The following is a 16,614-nucleotide window of genomic DNA, read 5'->3' on the forward strand; positions in this document are numbered from 1 at the left end:
TTAACTATCTACTATATGCCAAGCACTGTTTTAAGTATCTTATATGTATAAAAACTCATTAACACAACAACCCTATTGAAGTAGGTACCATTATTACCCACTTCACAGATGAGGAAATGGCCCAGATAGGTTAAGTAATTTACCCAAGATCAAAGCTAGAAAATGAAGGAGACAGAATTCAAAGCCAGGAAGCTTGGCTCCGTTCTCCTCCTACATCAGCCTGTCTTACCTCTTCATGTCTGATTCCTTCCTCCCCACAGACATCATATCCAAATACACAATACCCAAAGCATGTTTTATTGAGTAGCTATTTTGTCAGTTTCCTCCAATAAGCTGTGAGCTCCTAGAAAGCCTGGTCTGTGCTGTGTTCAGTTCTAACTGCAGGGCCACCACAGTAGGTTGTACCTAATACAACCTCTTTTAATGTTTAAGTAAATCTGTTAACTTATTACTTTACTTTTAGACAAATCACCTAGCTTCTTTGAACCTATTTCCTTAAATGTGAAACAGGATACTAATATCACAGCAGTGGATGATGGATTCAACAGATCTGATTAGAAAGTTCCAACATGTACTAGCTATGTGACCTCAGGGAAGTTACTTAAGCCCGGGTTTCCCATGTAGCATGGGAATAATCATGCCTGTCTCATTGAACTGATTTATGGATTAAACCAGATAATGGATATTAAAATGTCTAGCATAACACACCGCCAGAACTCAACAAGTGTTGGCTCTTCGTATCCTTGCTTCTAAGGATGAGATGATCTAAGCACGAATTCTACAAAAAGATCAACAAAAGGAAAGCCCGAAGGATTCCTAACCCTTCCTTTCATCGGGAGTCATAGTAAGAAGCAATCAGCAAATACCTGAGTATACATTGTAACGCAAAACACCGAATGAACCCTGAATGGTGTTCAAGAAAGGAGGGACCCAGATCCGGAACCTCCTAAGGACTCACAATGTGGTCGAAGAGATAAGACTCTGACGTGTTAAGACAACGACCAAAACAAAGCGCCGGATGGGGGAAAGCTGGACAGGGAGAAATCCCAGGGGCAGGCGAAGCAGGGAAGACTTGCCCTAAGCGGTGAGGACCGGGCCCCCGGAGCACAGGTAGAATTCGGAGAGAAAGAAGGAGACCGTTCCGGCGGGTAAACCTCTCCCTCTCAGCCCCGCAGGCTTCCCCCAAGGCGTGGCGGCGACCGTGTCTCAGCGGCAGCGAAGCCCCAGACGGGAGGTTCGAGTCGATGTTGGGGGCAAGGCGCTGCAGGCACCAGGCAGACCAGCGTGGCCGAACAGCAAGAGGGAGCCTCGCCTAAGCGACCAGGGAAGAGCCTGGCCTCGGCTGCCAGCCCAAAGCCCAGCCCGACGCTGCCCGGCAGAGCCCGGAACCCGCACTTACCGTCGATCAGTCTAATCGGCTCCGGGGTCTCTCCTGCTCTCCTCCCACCTCCCACCGTCTCCGGTAGGGCTCTTGAGCGACGGCCAACGACAGCCAATCGCCGTTCTCGGATCCCTCTAACAACCAATCGCCCCTGCGACTGACGGAACCCATGCGCGACCAAAACACGGAAGGGGCGGGAGTGAGAGGCGGCGGGACGCGCGGAAAGGTGCCGCTGCTGGCGCCGCCGATCTCCTGGCGTGGCGCAAGCGGGGATCCCTAGGGCCCGAATTCCCCCAACTGCGCAGGCTCGGCCCACGGCACCAACTGGGCATGCGCAGAGCTCGGGCTGAGCGCAGAGAGGGGTCACCGACCTTGTGTTGGTTATCAAGCTAGCTGGCCGCGTGGGCGGTGAGGCGGAGGAACAGGTGGAGGAACAGGTGGAGGAGGCCGAGGAACACGTGGAGGAGGCGGAGGAGGAGGCATGCGAGGCTCAGTGCCCAGCACAGCAAGCCCCGCTCAGCCCAAACTGGGGGTCCTTCACCTTCTTAATCTTCCTGTTTCTTAAGTATCAGTATTCCTTGTGCCATCTTCTCTTTACCCTACACCTCACCTCCTGTGTCACCAGGCTCAGTGAATAACTCCTTCAAGTCAGAAACCTGGCGGTCATGGCTGATTCCTCCCTCACACGTCGCATCCAATCCATTGCCAAGTTCTGTAAATGCTACCCCCTTAAATACAGGATCTCTCATGTTCATCCCCCGTTCTTGATGTTCTTGATGTTCGCCGCCCCCTCTCTAGTCCATTAACAACGTCCATCCCGGATGTGTACACTGACCTAACTGGTTCCACTGCGGGCACTCCTACTTCCTTCCAAACCATTCTCGACGGAGCTCTCAAGTGATCCTTACAAAGAGCAAATCTGATCAAACCACCACCCTGCTTTAAACACTCAAAGTCATTCTGTTGTCCTCAGGACAAAGCCCCAAACCATACTGAGGCTTTCTAGACTGTTCAGCATCTGGGTCCTGCATACTTCTCTCCACCGTGTCTTGAGTGCTTCTCGAACTCACTCTCTGCTCTCCAGCCCCCACATTTCTTTCAGTTTCTCCACCACACCTAGCCGCCTTTCCTCCCCTGCCTTGTATTTGCTGTTTCCTCTGCCTGGAATAATCTTCCCTTTCTCCCCTTCCCACATATGTTTGATTCCTACTCACTCTTCTGGTCTCAACGAAGATGCTTCTTTTTCCTGGACATCCCTTTCCTGCATTTCCCCATTACAGCTCTATCATGCGGTATTGTATTTGCCTGTTTACGTGTCTGCATTCTGCACTAGACTCAGTTCAGTGAGAGAGGGCAGGGATTGCGTGTGTTTTTCACGTTTATAACCCCATTGTTTAGCCTAGTGGCTGAAACTCAGTAAGGGTCCAAGACATTTTGTTTAAAAATTATGTACCTTAGTAAAGTTCATTGGGATTGATATTTACTGTGTTATATTTTCTAACCTAAACCTATATAATTTATATAATCAGAAAACACCTTACATGTTCAACATAAATAAAATGAACTTAAAGATGCCATTAAAAATAGCAGGGCTTCCCTGGTGGCGCAGTGGTTGAGAGTCCACCTGCCAATGCAGGGGACACGGGTTTGTGCCCCGGTCCGGGAAGATCCCACATGCCTCAGAGCGGCCAGGCCCGTGAGCCACGGCCGCTGAGCCTGCACATCCGGAGCCTGTGCTCCGCGGGAGAGGCCACAACAGTGAGAGGCCCGCGTACCGCAAAAAAAAAAAAAGCTGCCAGAAAATCTTAAAGCATAATTCATACTCATCAAAAACTGTGGATCTCTTCTGAAAGTATAAAGTGAATTAGGTTATGTTTTGCGTTTCTTTTGCGTTCATTTTTTTAAATCCCTATTTTTGAAATGTGATCAGGCTCTTTGTCACTACTAAATATGTGATTGCATTGAGTTCAGAGCAGTTCACCCTAGAAACTGAGTACATCTTCCAGTTACCATCAGCTCAATCCACAGGTCTAGTAGGAATCTGAATACCTGCCCTCCCATCAACAATAGTTTCTTGTGAAATTTCGAGTTCAGTGTGTTTGGCCGTCTTGTCATATTGGTAAACAAACTGCTCCTCTGTGAACTATTAAGAGTTGTATTTCTTAGATCAGGGGAAGTAGCTTGATAAATCTCTGAGTTTTGAGGACCTAGAATTTAGCATACCAATATATGCAAATTAACCAAACATCCATATTCTGCCACCCTTTCTAAATATTCCATTATTCTGTGACTAGCGCGGACAGGAGCATGGGGAAAATGAACAACTCCAAGCTGCCTAGCCAAAGGCAGGTGCCCTGAAGCCCCCTGTGATATAGGTTAGTCAGAATGGCAAGGCTGGAAGTGAGTGACCTGGATGATTATCTAGGCCACCCTTCATTTTAGAGATGAGGAAGTTAAGGTTCAGAAAGCAGAAGCGGACTTCTCAAGGTCACTTGCTGAGTCTGTGGTACACCCAGGTTTTCTGTTCCTGGTCGAGTGCTCTCTCTGACATCCTGCAGCAGCTTATCTGTTTCAAGTCCTGTGTAAGATCCCAGAGAACAGGAACCAGCGTCCTAGAGTTTGCTAGTATCCATCACTCCCTGAAATTTGCCCACATTTAGGAGTGAAAGACTTTTTATTATGACGAAACCCTTATAAGACTTCCCCCTCCCAATCCGTCTCTTCTGAGGCAACAGCTCACACTTATTCAGCACCGACTGTATGCCAGGCAAGTTCTAACCCACAACCAAATGATAGTTACTTTTATCACAGTCCCCACTTTACAGATGAGAAAAGTGAGGTGCTCTAAGTTTACATATCTTGCCCAAGGTCACAAAGATAATTAGTGGAGCTGGGACTCAAATCCAGGCAGTCTGGATCCAGAGGCTGTGCTCTGGACTCTCCTATATTCTAGAAGGAGCAGCCTGTTCAAGGAAGGGGAATGAAGATGCCCGTACTAGCTGATGGACTTATTTTTCTGATTGACACTTTTGCTACAACTTCACCCTTCAAAGATGCTCATTCTCCCATCCTCTCTCTACATGTCCCTTCCTCCCTGCAGGAACTTCGTAGACCCAATGTATGTGTCACCAACCCCATCTCACCATCTGGGCCCTGTCTCTGATCCTCCCACTCCAACACCACAGCCTCGCTGCCCATTCGCCTGTCAAAGGATGACCAGTTGTCCAGTTTATAAACTCCAATTTGACTTTAATAAATTAAATTCCAGGCCATCACACAGCAATGGACATCATCATCTCCCACTACACAGAGGTGCAGCTCTGCTGCTGCTCCATCATCACACACTCTGTAAATGAAGCCCCTAAAGCCACCTCTCGGGGGAAGGCTTCCCATCAGGCTCCTGGCTCCCTCCTTCCAACAGAGCCACTGCTCACAGAGAAGGCATCAAGTACAAAAACGGTAACAAAGGGGGAGGGAGGCATGAGGAGCAGAAGGGGAGGCAGGGAGGTGGGGAGTACCTGCCCCCCATCCCGGGCACCGGCCGGGCTTTCTATGAGCTGTCAGTGTCCTCAGAGGCAGACATTGGTGCTGGTCGGAGTGGGGACCTGAGGGAGGTGAGGGCGCCCCATCCGAAAGGGAATTGCCTACCCTCCTGGGATAGGGAGGAAGGGTCACCTGGGAGAGATGCCCTCTATTACCTGTTCACTGAGGGTCCAGGACCACACATATAAATAGAAAAGAGAATAAATAAGGGAGGAAGGATCAGCTGAGGAGCCGAACACCCCGGGACTCCTCTGAGGGGCCAGTGCCCACAGCAGGCCAGCGGGTCCGATGAATGCCCACGTGCGCCAGGACAGAGCCTCCTCTTTCTCCGGGCCTCCCGCTCCCTCCTCTATGTCCTCAGCAACGGGTGTCCACCTCTCACGTGCTTCCCGTTGCAAGTCCCCTTCCAACTAGCCCCACAGCCCAGGGTGGACAGGGCTTCCTGGAACCCAGAGGGCTTCCCTGGCCCAGGCTACTGGGAATCCAGGAAGGGGAATGGAAGGGAATGTGGGGAAGGGGCTGAGAGGACGCCTGCCCTCTCCTAGCTCAGGAGGTGAGCAGGGCCCTCAGAGCTGGGGGCTGGGGTTGCCATTGGCCTTGGGTTTGGATTTGAAGGAAAAGCGCTTGATAAGACGGCGAGAAAAGCTGCCAGCCTTCTTTCGGACGCTGGGTGTGGCCGCCGTCGTGTTGGAGAGGTCATCGTGTGATTGGCTCAGACCGGCTTCCTTCTGACGAGGCCTCCGGCGGAAGATGAGCTTAGTGCCACTGCGCAGGAAGCTCACTGTGAGGAGAGAGGGGAGGCTGAGGCAGAGAGAGGGGCCCCGAGGGGAGCAGAGGAAGGACAAGCATGAAGGGGTCCAAGATGCGGAACAGAACAAACATGCCCTTTATCCTTCCTGAGGAAAACATGGTGATGCTTGTGGGATTCCGCCCCTGAGGTGGAATGTCACGGGGCTGGCTGCTCCATGAGGACAGATTGATGATTGGGCCTCTTCACTATGGAAAGACAAAGGCGGAGCAAAGGGTGTTCCTAAAAGCCATGAAGGGACAAAGCGGGTTGATGCTGACTTGCTGACCAAATTCCAGGCTGTGAGCAGGAAGCAGTGTGTCTGGAAAACTTCAAAGAGGTAAATTCAGGACGAATGTAATGAGAAGGGTGCTTACACGGCAGGCTTCGGACTTAGGACTCTCATTATCCCAAGAAGTGATGCAGGCTTAAATCATAAATAGTTATATATACACTCGTGAGTGATAGACTCACTGGCAGAGGGATGTGGACGTCTGGGGCAAGCCCTTGAACCCGAGAAATTAGAAATACCACAGCTGTGCACAGACTGTGTCACTGCTAGAGGGGTACTCCTAGGGTTGCCTGGGGTGGGAATTCTTATTCTCCTAGGGGAGAGAGTTAAGAATGAAAGGAAAGGGTGGGGGGCGAGAATAAAGGAAGGAGGATATGCGCTTAGATCCAAGAAGAAAGAAAAAGGGAGGTAAAAGGAAATATTTTCACATCTCTTCTTATCACCCAAGCCTGTTAGATCCAAGCCAAGACTCCAGACATCAAGTCCCCCCTCTCTACTCAAGCTTGGCTGAAACAGGCTGGGAACTCTGGGATCCCTTAGGGGAGGAAGGAGGAGATTGGCCCGAGGCTCCTATGTCCCTTAGTGTCCAGTGGGACCCAGGTGATGATACTGGGTATAAAAGAAGACGGGGGGCTGCCAATATCTCCCCACCTTTGTGATCCTTGAGGCTGCGGGTTTCCAGCGCACCAGTAGACCCTGTTTCCGACTCAACATCATCCACAGAGGGCCTCTCAGAAATGTCCGAACGTGTTGTCTCATCTGCTTCCTGGACACTCGTGGGACTGGAGAGGGCATCTAGGGGTCCCGGGGACATGGCTGGTGGGTCTGAGGGAGGTGAAGAGGGACCTCCACTGGGCCCTGCATCATCCTGCATTGAGGCTTCCAGGGATGCCGCATAGCCCAGGGATAGTGCCAACTCGTCCTGAGCAATGGGCACCTGGCAGGAGGGACAAGTTTTAATGGTCAGGAGTGACCAATGAGGGCTCTTTCCCTAGCCCAGCTCCTCTCCCCAGAGCCCTGTTACCTTGGAAACACCGGAGATGATGAGTGTGCTACGCTTGGTGGGTGTCTTCTTGGCTGCCCGCCCACTGGGCTCAGTCAGCTGGCGAATGGCTGTCTCTGCTACAGGGTCCAAGCCGTTGGAAAGGTGGCTCTCCCCTGCTGGATGATGGATACAGGGGATGGCTAGCCTGACTCCTCCCCAGCTCCTTCTTGGACCTGAACTCCTGTGCCCCACCCAAAATGGTTTTTGAGTCTGGGGCCCAGGTGCCAACCACCACTCACACTTCCCGATTCCCTACTCACGGCTGCTGCTGTGGGAGGTACTGCTGGGGCCACCGCTCTCGCTCAGCACAGTTGTTGTCTTCTCGGTCACCTCCACCTTGGACGGGGAGCGGGAGGGGGAGTCTGGTGGGTGGGGGAGGGTCAGTGAGCTGGGAGGTGCTTTAGAGTGGCCCCCACCCCCTACCGTCTTTATTGAGATGCAGACTTTGGTTGACTCAGAGGGTAGGGATGACTAAGGGATGATTAATCACAGGGGTGACTAAGAAGATGCCATGGGGACAAAAAGACACCACAGGAACCAATGGGAGCGTGGGAAAGTGCCATGGGGCCCACCAAGGGCACAGAGAGATGCCATGGAAATACTGAGTGTGCAGAGATGGCAAAGGGGTCCAGTGGAGGTAGGGGGAATTCCATGGGACCCCTAGGGATGGGAGAAATGTCACGGAGGGCCCCTGGGAGTGGGAGAGTTGCCAGGGAGCCCACTGGGTTTGTTGGAGGGTCCCACAGGGTGCTGGAGGTTGAGGGGCGAGGGAGAGGCAATTGGGCAGCTGGGGCTGGGAAAAGGGAAGGGGAGAGACGTGTGAAACGACAGAGGGGAACTTGGGGAGGTGGAAGTGTGAGAATACTGTAGGAGGGGCTGGTAGATCCAGGATTGAAGAGGGAGAGGACTGGTTAGGGAAATGGGGGGACGCAAGGGAACGTCTGAGAGAGTCAAAGACAATGAGGAAGATGTGGGCGGAAAACAGGGAGAGTCGGAACTAGGGCTTTCCTTGCCCTTTCCCTGTCCGGCCACGGATCTGCAGTCTGGGGCCCCTGGCTAGAGCTGGGCTCCCAGGCTCCTCCTCTTTACCTAATTTGCCATCTACCCGGGGCCGGGACTGGACGGTGGTGACTGTGGTGACAATGGTGCCATCGGGCATGATGGTCCGGTCAAGCTCAATCTTCTTGGTAGGTGTGATGCTGGGGCGTGGAGTGGAGGGGGTGGGAGTGCCCAGGTTCCGGGGGGAGCCCTCCTCATACTGAAGCTGCCGAGGGGTGGAAGCGGAAAGAGGCAGGGCCTCAGAGACTGGTCTTCCCCCGTGTCCTCCCCCCTCCCCCCAGGGGGCAGCTTCTCACCTCTACTGCCATGGTGGCTGCCTGCCCCAGGGCTTTCCCTGGCCCAGGGGTGAGTGGGCACACCTGTCTTCGGGACAGTGGTCGGGAAGGGGAGGCCACAGACACTGTGGCCTGGCCCAAGAATTCAGCTGGGGAAAGGGGTGGCACTGTGAGCTGGGGCCATGACCAGGCCCTGCTCAGCACCCACCCAGAGGTGCTCCTTCCTGCCCCATACTCACTGTCTCCACAGCTGCTACTCCTCAGCACTTTGAGGATCAGCTCCCGGCTCTGGGGCCCCAGATCCCTGTGGCCAAGAAGAGGTGGGGCAGGGAGGGGGAAGATTAGCAAACTGAATCCACCCTTGAGTCGATCACAGGCCAGAGACAGAGAGAGATGGAGGCAAATAAGATAGAACAGGCACTGCAATCATCCTCCAAATATGGTCTCTTCCCAAGAGAATGGGACGGGGCTGAGCACGGACCGTACTACTCAGCTGGGCATTCAAATCCTCCATGCTCCTGCCCCATCCTGCCTTCGCAGTCTCCCTCTACGGCAAATAACTCTCTTTTTCCTTTACTCGAGCTGTTCCCTCTGCCATGAACGCTTTTCTCTAACACTCCGTTAAAATCCTACTCTTGCTCGAAGGTGTGATTTAAGTGCCACCTCCTCCGTGAAGCCTACTCTGATCCTTAACCTATGGGAATTAAGCTCCCCCATCTAAGCACTTCCACAGCACTTTGTGTAAACCTGGACTGGAGCACTTATACCATCTTCTTTACGTACACCTGTCTCTCTCTGCTTCTAGCCTGTGATCAACTCAGGGCGGGGGTGTATCTTGGTTATATCTGGACTAGGCAAGGGCCTGGCAGACAGTAGAGGCTCACACCAAGGTTTACTGAAAACAGAGCTGATTCATGCCAGGGCTCTGCTGGAAGGCTCTGATCCCCAGTCCAGCCATGGGAGCAAGGGTGGGGGCTGGGGAGTCACTCCTTACAGTGCCAGGTCCTCGCTCCACTCCACCTCAGGCCCAGCCCTCATGGGCTTGGTCCACTTCTGTTGCATGGGGTTGTCGAGCTCAGCTACACAGCACACTTCCCCAGTGCCTGTGGGGAGCCGGAAATTTGAAAACGCTCAGTTCCAAGCTGAGAGGCCACTGAGGAGCAGAGAGGCCATGCCCTTGGCAGGGGTGCCAGGAGCACCTGCAACCATAGCCTCGGCAGTCCCCCAGAAGCTTCTGGCTCTCACCTTCCAGCTCACGTCCCAGGTGAGATGCTCGAAGCTGCCTTAGGAATAACCGGGTAGGTCTGGGGATGGCTGGCTGGGCTTGGGGCACCATAGGTGGCTTCTCACTGGGTACCTAAGAGCAGAAGGAGGTAAAAAGAGCAAGAATCCCGACACAGTACCCTGGGGACAGTATGCATGCAAACTATCTGCTTCGAGCACCTACTCACCAGGCCCCCAGGGGCAGAGCAAGCCCTGAGGTTGACCATCATAGCTGGCTGGGTGCTGACTATGGAGTCCTCGATCAGCTCCTCGATAGTGGAGAGCTCTACTTGCTCCTCACCTCTCTGCAGGGCGGAGAACAAGGAGGTGAGGCCCCCAGCTCCGCCTCCCCCTCCCTGTTCTGTCGCTTCTCTCCCAGCCCTGCCCCCTTACCTCTCTGTTCTGCAGCTTGGGAAGCACTGTCAGCCTGAGATCTGGGCGATCCGTGAAGGCCCAGGATACAAGCAGGCCCTCGCCAGGGATTTCCTCCAGGTTGACTTCCAACTGGGGACAAGGGACAAAGGGACTGGGTTGACTTGCCCCACTCCTCCAACTACTCCCAACCCCCAGCCCAGGACCCTCCCTTCCCAAATTCTGTCTTAGAGAGGAACCGAACTGAAAAGGCTGAGGCAACTGAACGGCCCGCCCCCTGCCCAACTCAGTTTCCCACATCCTCCTCCACCTGTGTTGGTGGCAGTGTCAGAGTGACGTGGTAGGTCTCCATGGAGACGGCAGCGGGGGACTGCTGGGTCACAGAGACTGGAAACATCACCTCCTCAGCAGAGAGCTGGCAATGCAGCACCTGAGACAGGCGAGGCACGGAGGCAAGGAGGGTCACGCACGGAGGAAGGGCGCTCAACTGGGCCCTGCCCTGTCCTGCCCGACAACGGTTCCGCAGACCCCTCTCCACTTCGGTTTTCCTTGGGAATCACCTTTTGGGGGTCATAAGCCCATAAAAGAATGATAAAAGCCAAAGACTCCTCTCTCCAGAAAAATGCAAATATGCACACATGTACTACAGTTTGCATGTAACTTTAGTGGGATTTTCAGACCTCCTGAAACCAATCCTGGGATCCCTAAGGCATTCAAAGACTTCAGGTTAAGAACGCTCAGACTAAAGGGAACTCAGGATCAGCCCCCACTCCAGCCCTAAAGAAGGCAGTGCCCCATCAGACCCTTACCATGGTGCGCTCTGATTGGTCTGTGCAGGTCACATGACTGATGCTGGCTTTGGGTGGGAGTTGGGGCACCTCCTCAAAGGCGATTTGGATGGAGCTCTAAGGGAGTAACGTGGACATAGGATCAGGTCTCTGGAGCTGCCCCCCACAGGGCTGGCCTACTCAGTTGCTGGCTAGGCCCTGGCACTGCGGAGGCCTCAGCTGCAGGCTGGCTTCTGGCCCCTCCTTGGCTCAGCGCTTTAGGACAGCAAGTGTTCCCCCTGAAGTCCGCCTCTCCGGGGCCTGCAGCTGCTAGGGAGAGCTGGGAAGCTAGACCGCCTCAGAGACCACATCACCTTGAGCTGAAGACCCTAGACTTCCCCTGGAATGCCAGGAGCCTCCCTCTTCTCCCCCACCTTCCTCTTCGTCCCCGCCCTACCCTGGAAGAAAGGTGTGCATAGAAAAAAAATAATAAAGGTGTTGGTGCCACCTGCATATCGTAGCTGGGCAGAGAGAGACACAGCTGAGCTAAGGATGAAAGCAGTAGGGCCCCTTATTCCAGACAAGAGCTAAACCTTCCTCCAGATAAATAGGATGTAGAGGCATAAGAGTATGACTCTATCCATATTCTTGGAGATGAAGACTAGCTCAGCATGGCCTTGGGGAACTTTACCAGAGGAACTGGGAAGAAAAGCAAGCTCAGAGGGCTCAAGGGCCAGAGACTTGGCTAATTCCTCAAGGCAGACAGCAGGGTGGCTTTAGGGAGCAGAAAGCTGCTTAGCTTAGGTGTTGTAAGAGCTTCCTAATTCTTCCACAGCAGTGGAAACCAACTGCTGCAGCCCCATCCAGAGAGCAGGATGGGAAGAATTGAGGAAGGGGCACAGACTGAGCTGGCAGCTCCTCCTTGGGTCTTGGGATGGGAGGAAACAAATCCACAGGGCTCATTTGCCTGGCAAACCAGGGAAAGCCAACTTCTCTGCTACTGTAGCGGTCTTGTTCAAAAGCCAGGCCAAGGGAGATGATTGCTGGGAACGCCAGTCTCCCCACCCCCTGCAAGGGAGGCTAATGTCCAGCTGAGTCAGCTGTCCTGGGGAGTCAGTCCTGACCCAGGGACAAGGTACAGGGAGAGCTGGGTGGAGGGTTTAGTTCAAGGCATAGACTGACAGATGCCATCTGGCCTTCAGTTCAGCTGGGCAGAGGAAGCAGAGCAATTTCTTGCGTGGCCACTTCTGTTTCCAGGCATCTGGGGAGCTAGTGGAGTAAAACCCTCAGACTAGTGGTGGCTGGAAATGGAGAACCCTCTGAGCCAGGGACTAATAGACTGCGAGGGCCAAGATGAGTGTGGACCCCAAGAGAGGGAGGTCTCCACTTCCCACTCCACCTCAGTCTTATGACCACGCTTCCTGCCCCACTTCCTGGGAGGCCAGCTGCCCATGGTGCAGTGGGAGGAAGTAGGCTGGGTTAGTCTGTGACTGACCCTCAAGGGGCAGCTCTAGGCTCATCTACTGGGCGGGGCATGGATTGTCAATCTCCTTTCCACCTGAATACCTTTCCCTCAACACAGACACTGCAGGGAGCATGGAGAAGGACGTGTTAAGACTGCAGCAATGAAATTACTGAGGGATGGGGTGGGGGGGAATTCAGGCTCCCCGGAGACCTGCCTGATCACACCAGGGATCTGGGGCATGAAGTGCTGACTGGGTGTGGTGGCATGAGGACCAGGCAAATTCCTTCCACAGGTGCACATGTCTCCCTTCTAACCCCCAGCAGCGCCCCCCCCCACCCAAGCCACACACACACAACCAGCACCCAGGCTGGGCGGAAGTGCCCTGGGGCACAGGGATTAGCGTTGCTATGAGAACAGCAAGTTGTGCACTGGTCTGGAGCCAGAGAGTACCTAGACCGCAAGAATAGAGGATTTGGGACACAGCCGGATTTCTACAACCTCCAGCCTCACTTGCACCCTTTTCTCTGATCCCAGAGGAAAAGAGAGGCCATAGGGTTCCCCAGTTGCTCCCCACCCCCATACGTGCCTCTTGGCCTGAGCAGTCCCTCCTCTAGAAGAAAAGGCTGAGTGACGGGACCACCTAAGTCCTCCTGTCCAACTCACCCCATCCCTGCAGGCCTGCTCGTTCAACGCTCGCACCCACGCCCGCTGCCAGTTCTCCCGGAAAGACTTGAAGGCGAAGAGCGACGCCAGGAGGCCCCGGACGCCTGGCTTCTCAGGGGCGCCGGCCCGAGTCGCCCGCAGCCTCAGCAGCGAGCGCCAAGCGCCCAGCTCCCGCAGGGAGCCGGCGGGCTCGGCAGCTAAGGCGGGTCCCGGGCCCCGGCCCCCGCGGGCCCGCGCCAGCCACAAGCCCCGGGCATACTGCAGCAGCCAGCCCAACACCGTAAGCAGCGAGGCGGCGAAGAGGACCAGCAGGGCCGCCCAGCCCACGTCCCGCTGCCCCCAGTCTGGATCCATGCTCCGCGCGGGCTCAGGTCCCGGTTCCGGCTCGGGCTCAGCCGCTGCCCCGGGGGAGCATGGCCCGGGCGGGCCGCGGGGCGGGGGCGGGCTCCCCCGGGGCTGGGCGCGCGGGATCGGGGCTCTCCGGGGCTGGGTGCCCGGGACTAGTGGGTGCCACAGATCGAGGAGAGGAGGTTCCTGGGGGGTCGCGACGCCGGGATCCCTCTCTCCGGAGTCCGGGGCCCTCCTCGGTTGGTCCGGCAGTCCAACCCGGGTTAGTCGCCGGCCAGCGCCCGACTCCTCCCACGGCGGGGGCCCCGTCGGACCCGGGCGGGGACTCGTCTGTGGGGACGCTGGGGCTCGCAGGCCGGCACCGGCTCCAGGAGGGCTGCGTGCGCAGAGCTGACACTGACAACACGGCCGGCCCCCCCGCCCCCATCCGGCCTTAAAGGAGCCGCACCCGAGGCGGGCGGGGCTTAGAGAGCCCGGCGTTCCAGCGCTAGAAGAGGGTGGGAGGAGGAGCGGAGAGCGGAGGAGGTTCTAGGGTTGGAAATAGGCGGGATCTTTAACTACCCCGCCCCATCCTGGAATCGGGGGTACTCCTGCTCCCCCGAGCTCAAGGCGACAGTAAGCAAGAGTAATTTCACTCACCTGAGATGACGCCTCTGCTTTCCCCTACGTTCCTTAGCTTTCCATAGTTTGGACGCCTGTGGGGTTAAAAAGGAGGTGACCCCTGTGGATAGCATCAACCCCTTATCCCAACACTCCCAGGCTCAGCAGCTTCTTGGTTCCTATGTCCTGGCGGAAGCTAGGCCCTGGGTATGTAGCTGCAGAGCATCCCTCCTAGATAGAAGTGACTGGCAGAGGTCCAGCTGATACCGACCCGAGAGGAACCAGAACCTGAACCTGGTAGAGGTTGAGAATAGGACATGGAACATTGAACCCCCTCCTCCACCCCCATCCTCTTCCCTCTGGAGCCAGGACCAAGGGACACCCTATTGACCTCCTTGCTCGTGTGGGTTTATTCTGGAGATATTTCCAAAGCCTGGGGCTGCTTCTGTTTTTAAAAATAATTTATTTCCATAGTAACAGCTCCTGCCTATGGAGCACGTGTAGGGGGGGTGGCAACGAGGAGGGAGCTGGCAATGCAGCACTGGACTATCAGTAGATTCAGCCAGAAGACCCTGCCATCCAAATATGTGACATCCCAGCAAGAACCCCAAAAATTATGTTATAGGTACACTCTGGCCTCAGGATCCACCCCTTTGCCTAGATTTAAGGGAATGAATTCCATCCCTATAGGACAGAGGCTTGTCACTGCTTTCTGGAGGCAGGGGAAGGAAAATCCTACAAAAGGATTCAAAGGTATCCCCATTCCCCAAGAGGCCCTTTTTCTCCACATACATATGGCAGGCCTTCCTTAGAGAGGTGAACAGAGAGGCGTTAAGTATCTCTCTCCCAAATCCAGTCGTTAGTCTGAGCAGTGAGCAGATAGGAGTAAACAATGTCTTCTAAAGTGCGGGGTTGGGCTTCCCTGGTGGCACGGTGGTTGGGAGTCCGCCTGCCGATGCAGGGGACACGGGTTCGTGCCCCGGTCCGGGAAGATCCCATGTGCCGCGGAGCGGCTGGGCCCGTGAGCCATGGCCGCTGAGCCTGTGCGTCTGGAGCCTGTGCTCCGCAGCGGGAGAGGCCACAGCAGTGAGAGGCCCGCGTACCGCAAAAAAAATAAAAAATAAAAATAAATAAAGTGCGGGGTTGCAGAGCTAAGCAGAGCCTGGCAGGTCAGCAACAGGGTGCCTGAGCCACAGGAGGTGGTAGGAAAGCCTGGGGCATCCCCAGATTTCACTCTAAGGAATGGGGTAGGGTGATGGGGTAACCTTGCTGTGACCCTGCCCATGCATTATCACTGGACCTCCAAAACCATAGAAGATTCCTAGAGTGTGGGTTTTTAATCTTGGGGGGAGAAGAAATGAAGGGAGGAGAGAACTCAGGGACACAGAAGGAAGCTGTCAGTGGGCAGAGCAGCTAGGGCTAGGGGAGCAGGTTATGTGGAAAGTTGTCCAGGTACAGTTTCACTATGAAGACCCTCTTCCCCCAAGAACCCTTTTCAGGGTTCTTCAGAGTTCATCTCAGGTCTCTGAGTTGTTGGGTTTACTTCAACTCCTCCACTGAGCACTTGGTCCTGTGCTGCCAGATACTGCTTCACAATTCAGTCTTATATTAGTCTCTCTACTTAGTCCTCCCAATCTTCCATCCACTTATTACTAGACCTCTTGTACTTATTTCATTCTGCCTTATAGCCTAGCTGGTTATTTATATGTCTGTTTTCCCCACTCACCAGAAAGCTGCTTAAGAGTGGAGACCCTGTCTTACTCCTCTCTCTTCCCTCATATTGACTCAAGGTGCTTTAATATGATGAAGTAGACTCCTTGGGGAAAACAATTGCATTTATATCACTTTGTGTCCCCACAGTACTTAAAAGTTTCCCATGCACATACTAGGGGTTAGCAAATTCTTTGTAATTTTAAGAAGTCTAACAGAAAATATTCCAATATACATGTAAACACTGAGAATTTCTATATTGTTTCCATCTTTTGAAAACCCATTCATGTCATCCAAGTGGAATGGGAGATCTTGGGGCTTGCTATCAGCTAACAACTTTCGATAAACTGACAGGAGAGAGGTGGGAAGAAATGGTAAAAGAGTAACTCAGCTGCTTGTAAAGAGCCACAGATATGGTCCTGAAAGTGTCATAGATCCAGACTCTCCAAAGCTGTCTCATATGGACTTTTTCAGCACTGTGAAACATTTCTGGGACAGTCTTTGTCAGGCAATCAGCCTTAATAGTGCATTAGCTTTGCTTACTGGGAGGCACTCAGAGCTCCCCAGTAGGAGATGTGCATCTCAGACCTTGTCTACTCAGCCCAAGAAACCAGCTGAAACTCACCTGATCCATGGGTCCTAGGACCAGCTTCAGCATTTAGGCAAATGCTTTCAACTTGTACCAGGACAGGCACAAAATTTCAAGTGTGGCCAAGTCATGTGTGTGTTTGTTTCTCCTGGTGAGTCTGATAATCAACTGGGCATTTACCATCATGGGAACAAAAATATTCAAATTATATGACAAGTATCCAAGTAACCATGTTCTGATGGTAACATGTATGCATGGATGATGAAGCCCCAGTGTCTTGTTTTTGAACAAGTATCCCCTACCCTCTTCCAGGGGTGTGTGTGGGGGAGGGCTAAAAATCTCTGGAGAAGAAAGAGACAAAGGTGCCCAATGCCAAGCTGGGAAGGAAGAGTTACTAGGATTGGCCTCCTAATAAAACAGGAAGTAGTTACAGACTGTCCCTCAGATCTCCAGGG

At 53.9% G+C, this 16,614-nt stretch overlaps 1 protein-coding gene across 3 annotated transcripts; it reads right to left on the reverse strand.

Annotated features, from left to right (window-relative positions):
- Positions 1-5,439: 5,439 nt before the first annotated feature.
- C2CD2L (C2CD2 like) lies at positions 5,440-13,266 on the reverse strand (the record flags this gene model as incomplete). Of its 3 annotated transcripts, none has more annotated exons than XM_079708877.1 (14): positions 5,440-5,705; positions 6,655-6,940; positions 7,028-7,161; positions 7,309-7,410; positions 8,138-8,312; positions 8,404-8,531; positions 8,622-8,686; positions 9,377-9,485; positions 9,628-9,739; positions 9,834-9,950; positions 10,039-10,149; positions 10,328-10,447; positions 10,827-10,922; positions 12,913-13,266. In XM_079708877.1, the coding sequence occupies 14 exons, from the start codon at positions 13,264-13,266 to the stop codon at positions 5,491-5,493; spliced, it is 2,124 nt and encodes a 707-aa protein (XP_079565003.1). In that variant the 3' UTR covers positions 5,440-5,490. The 3 variants fall into 3 exon arrangements, with proteins under 3 accessions (XP_079565003.1, XP_079565002.1, XP_079565004.1); XM_079708876.1 differs by having other exon boundaries at positions 7,028-7,164; XM_079708878.1 differs by lacking the exon at positions 10,039-10,149.
- Between the last annotated feature and the right edge of the window lie 3,348 nt (positions 13,267-16,614).

Source organism: Hyperoodon ampullatus, assembly GCF_949752795.1.
Source record: "Hyperoodon ampullatus genome assembly, chromosome: 7".
Classification (NCBI taxonomy): Eukaryota; Metazoa; Chordata; class Mammalia; order Artiodactyla; family Ziphiidae; genus Hyperoodon; species Hyperoodon ampullatus.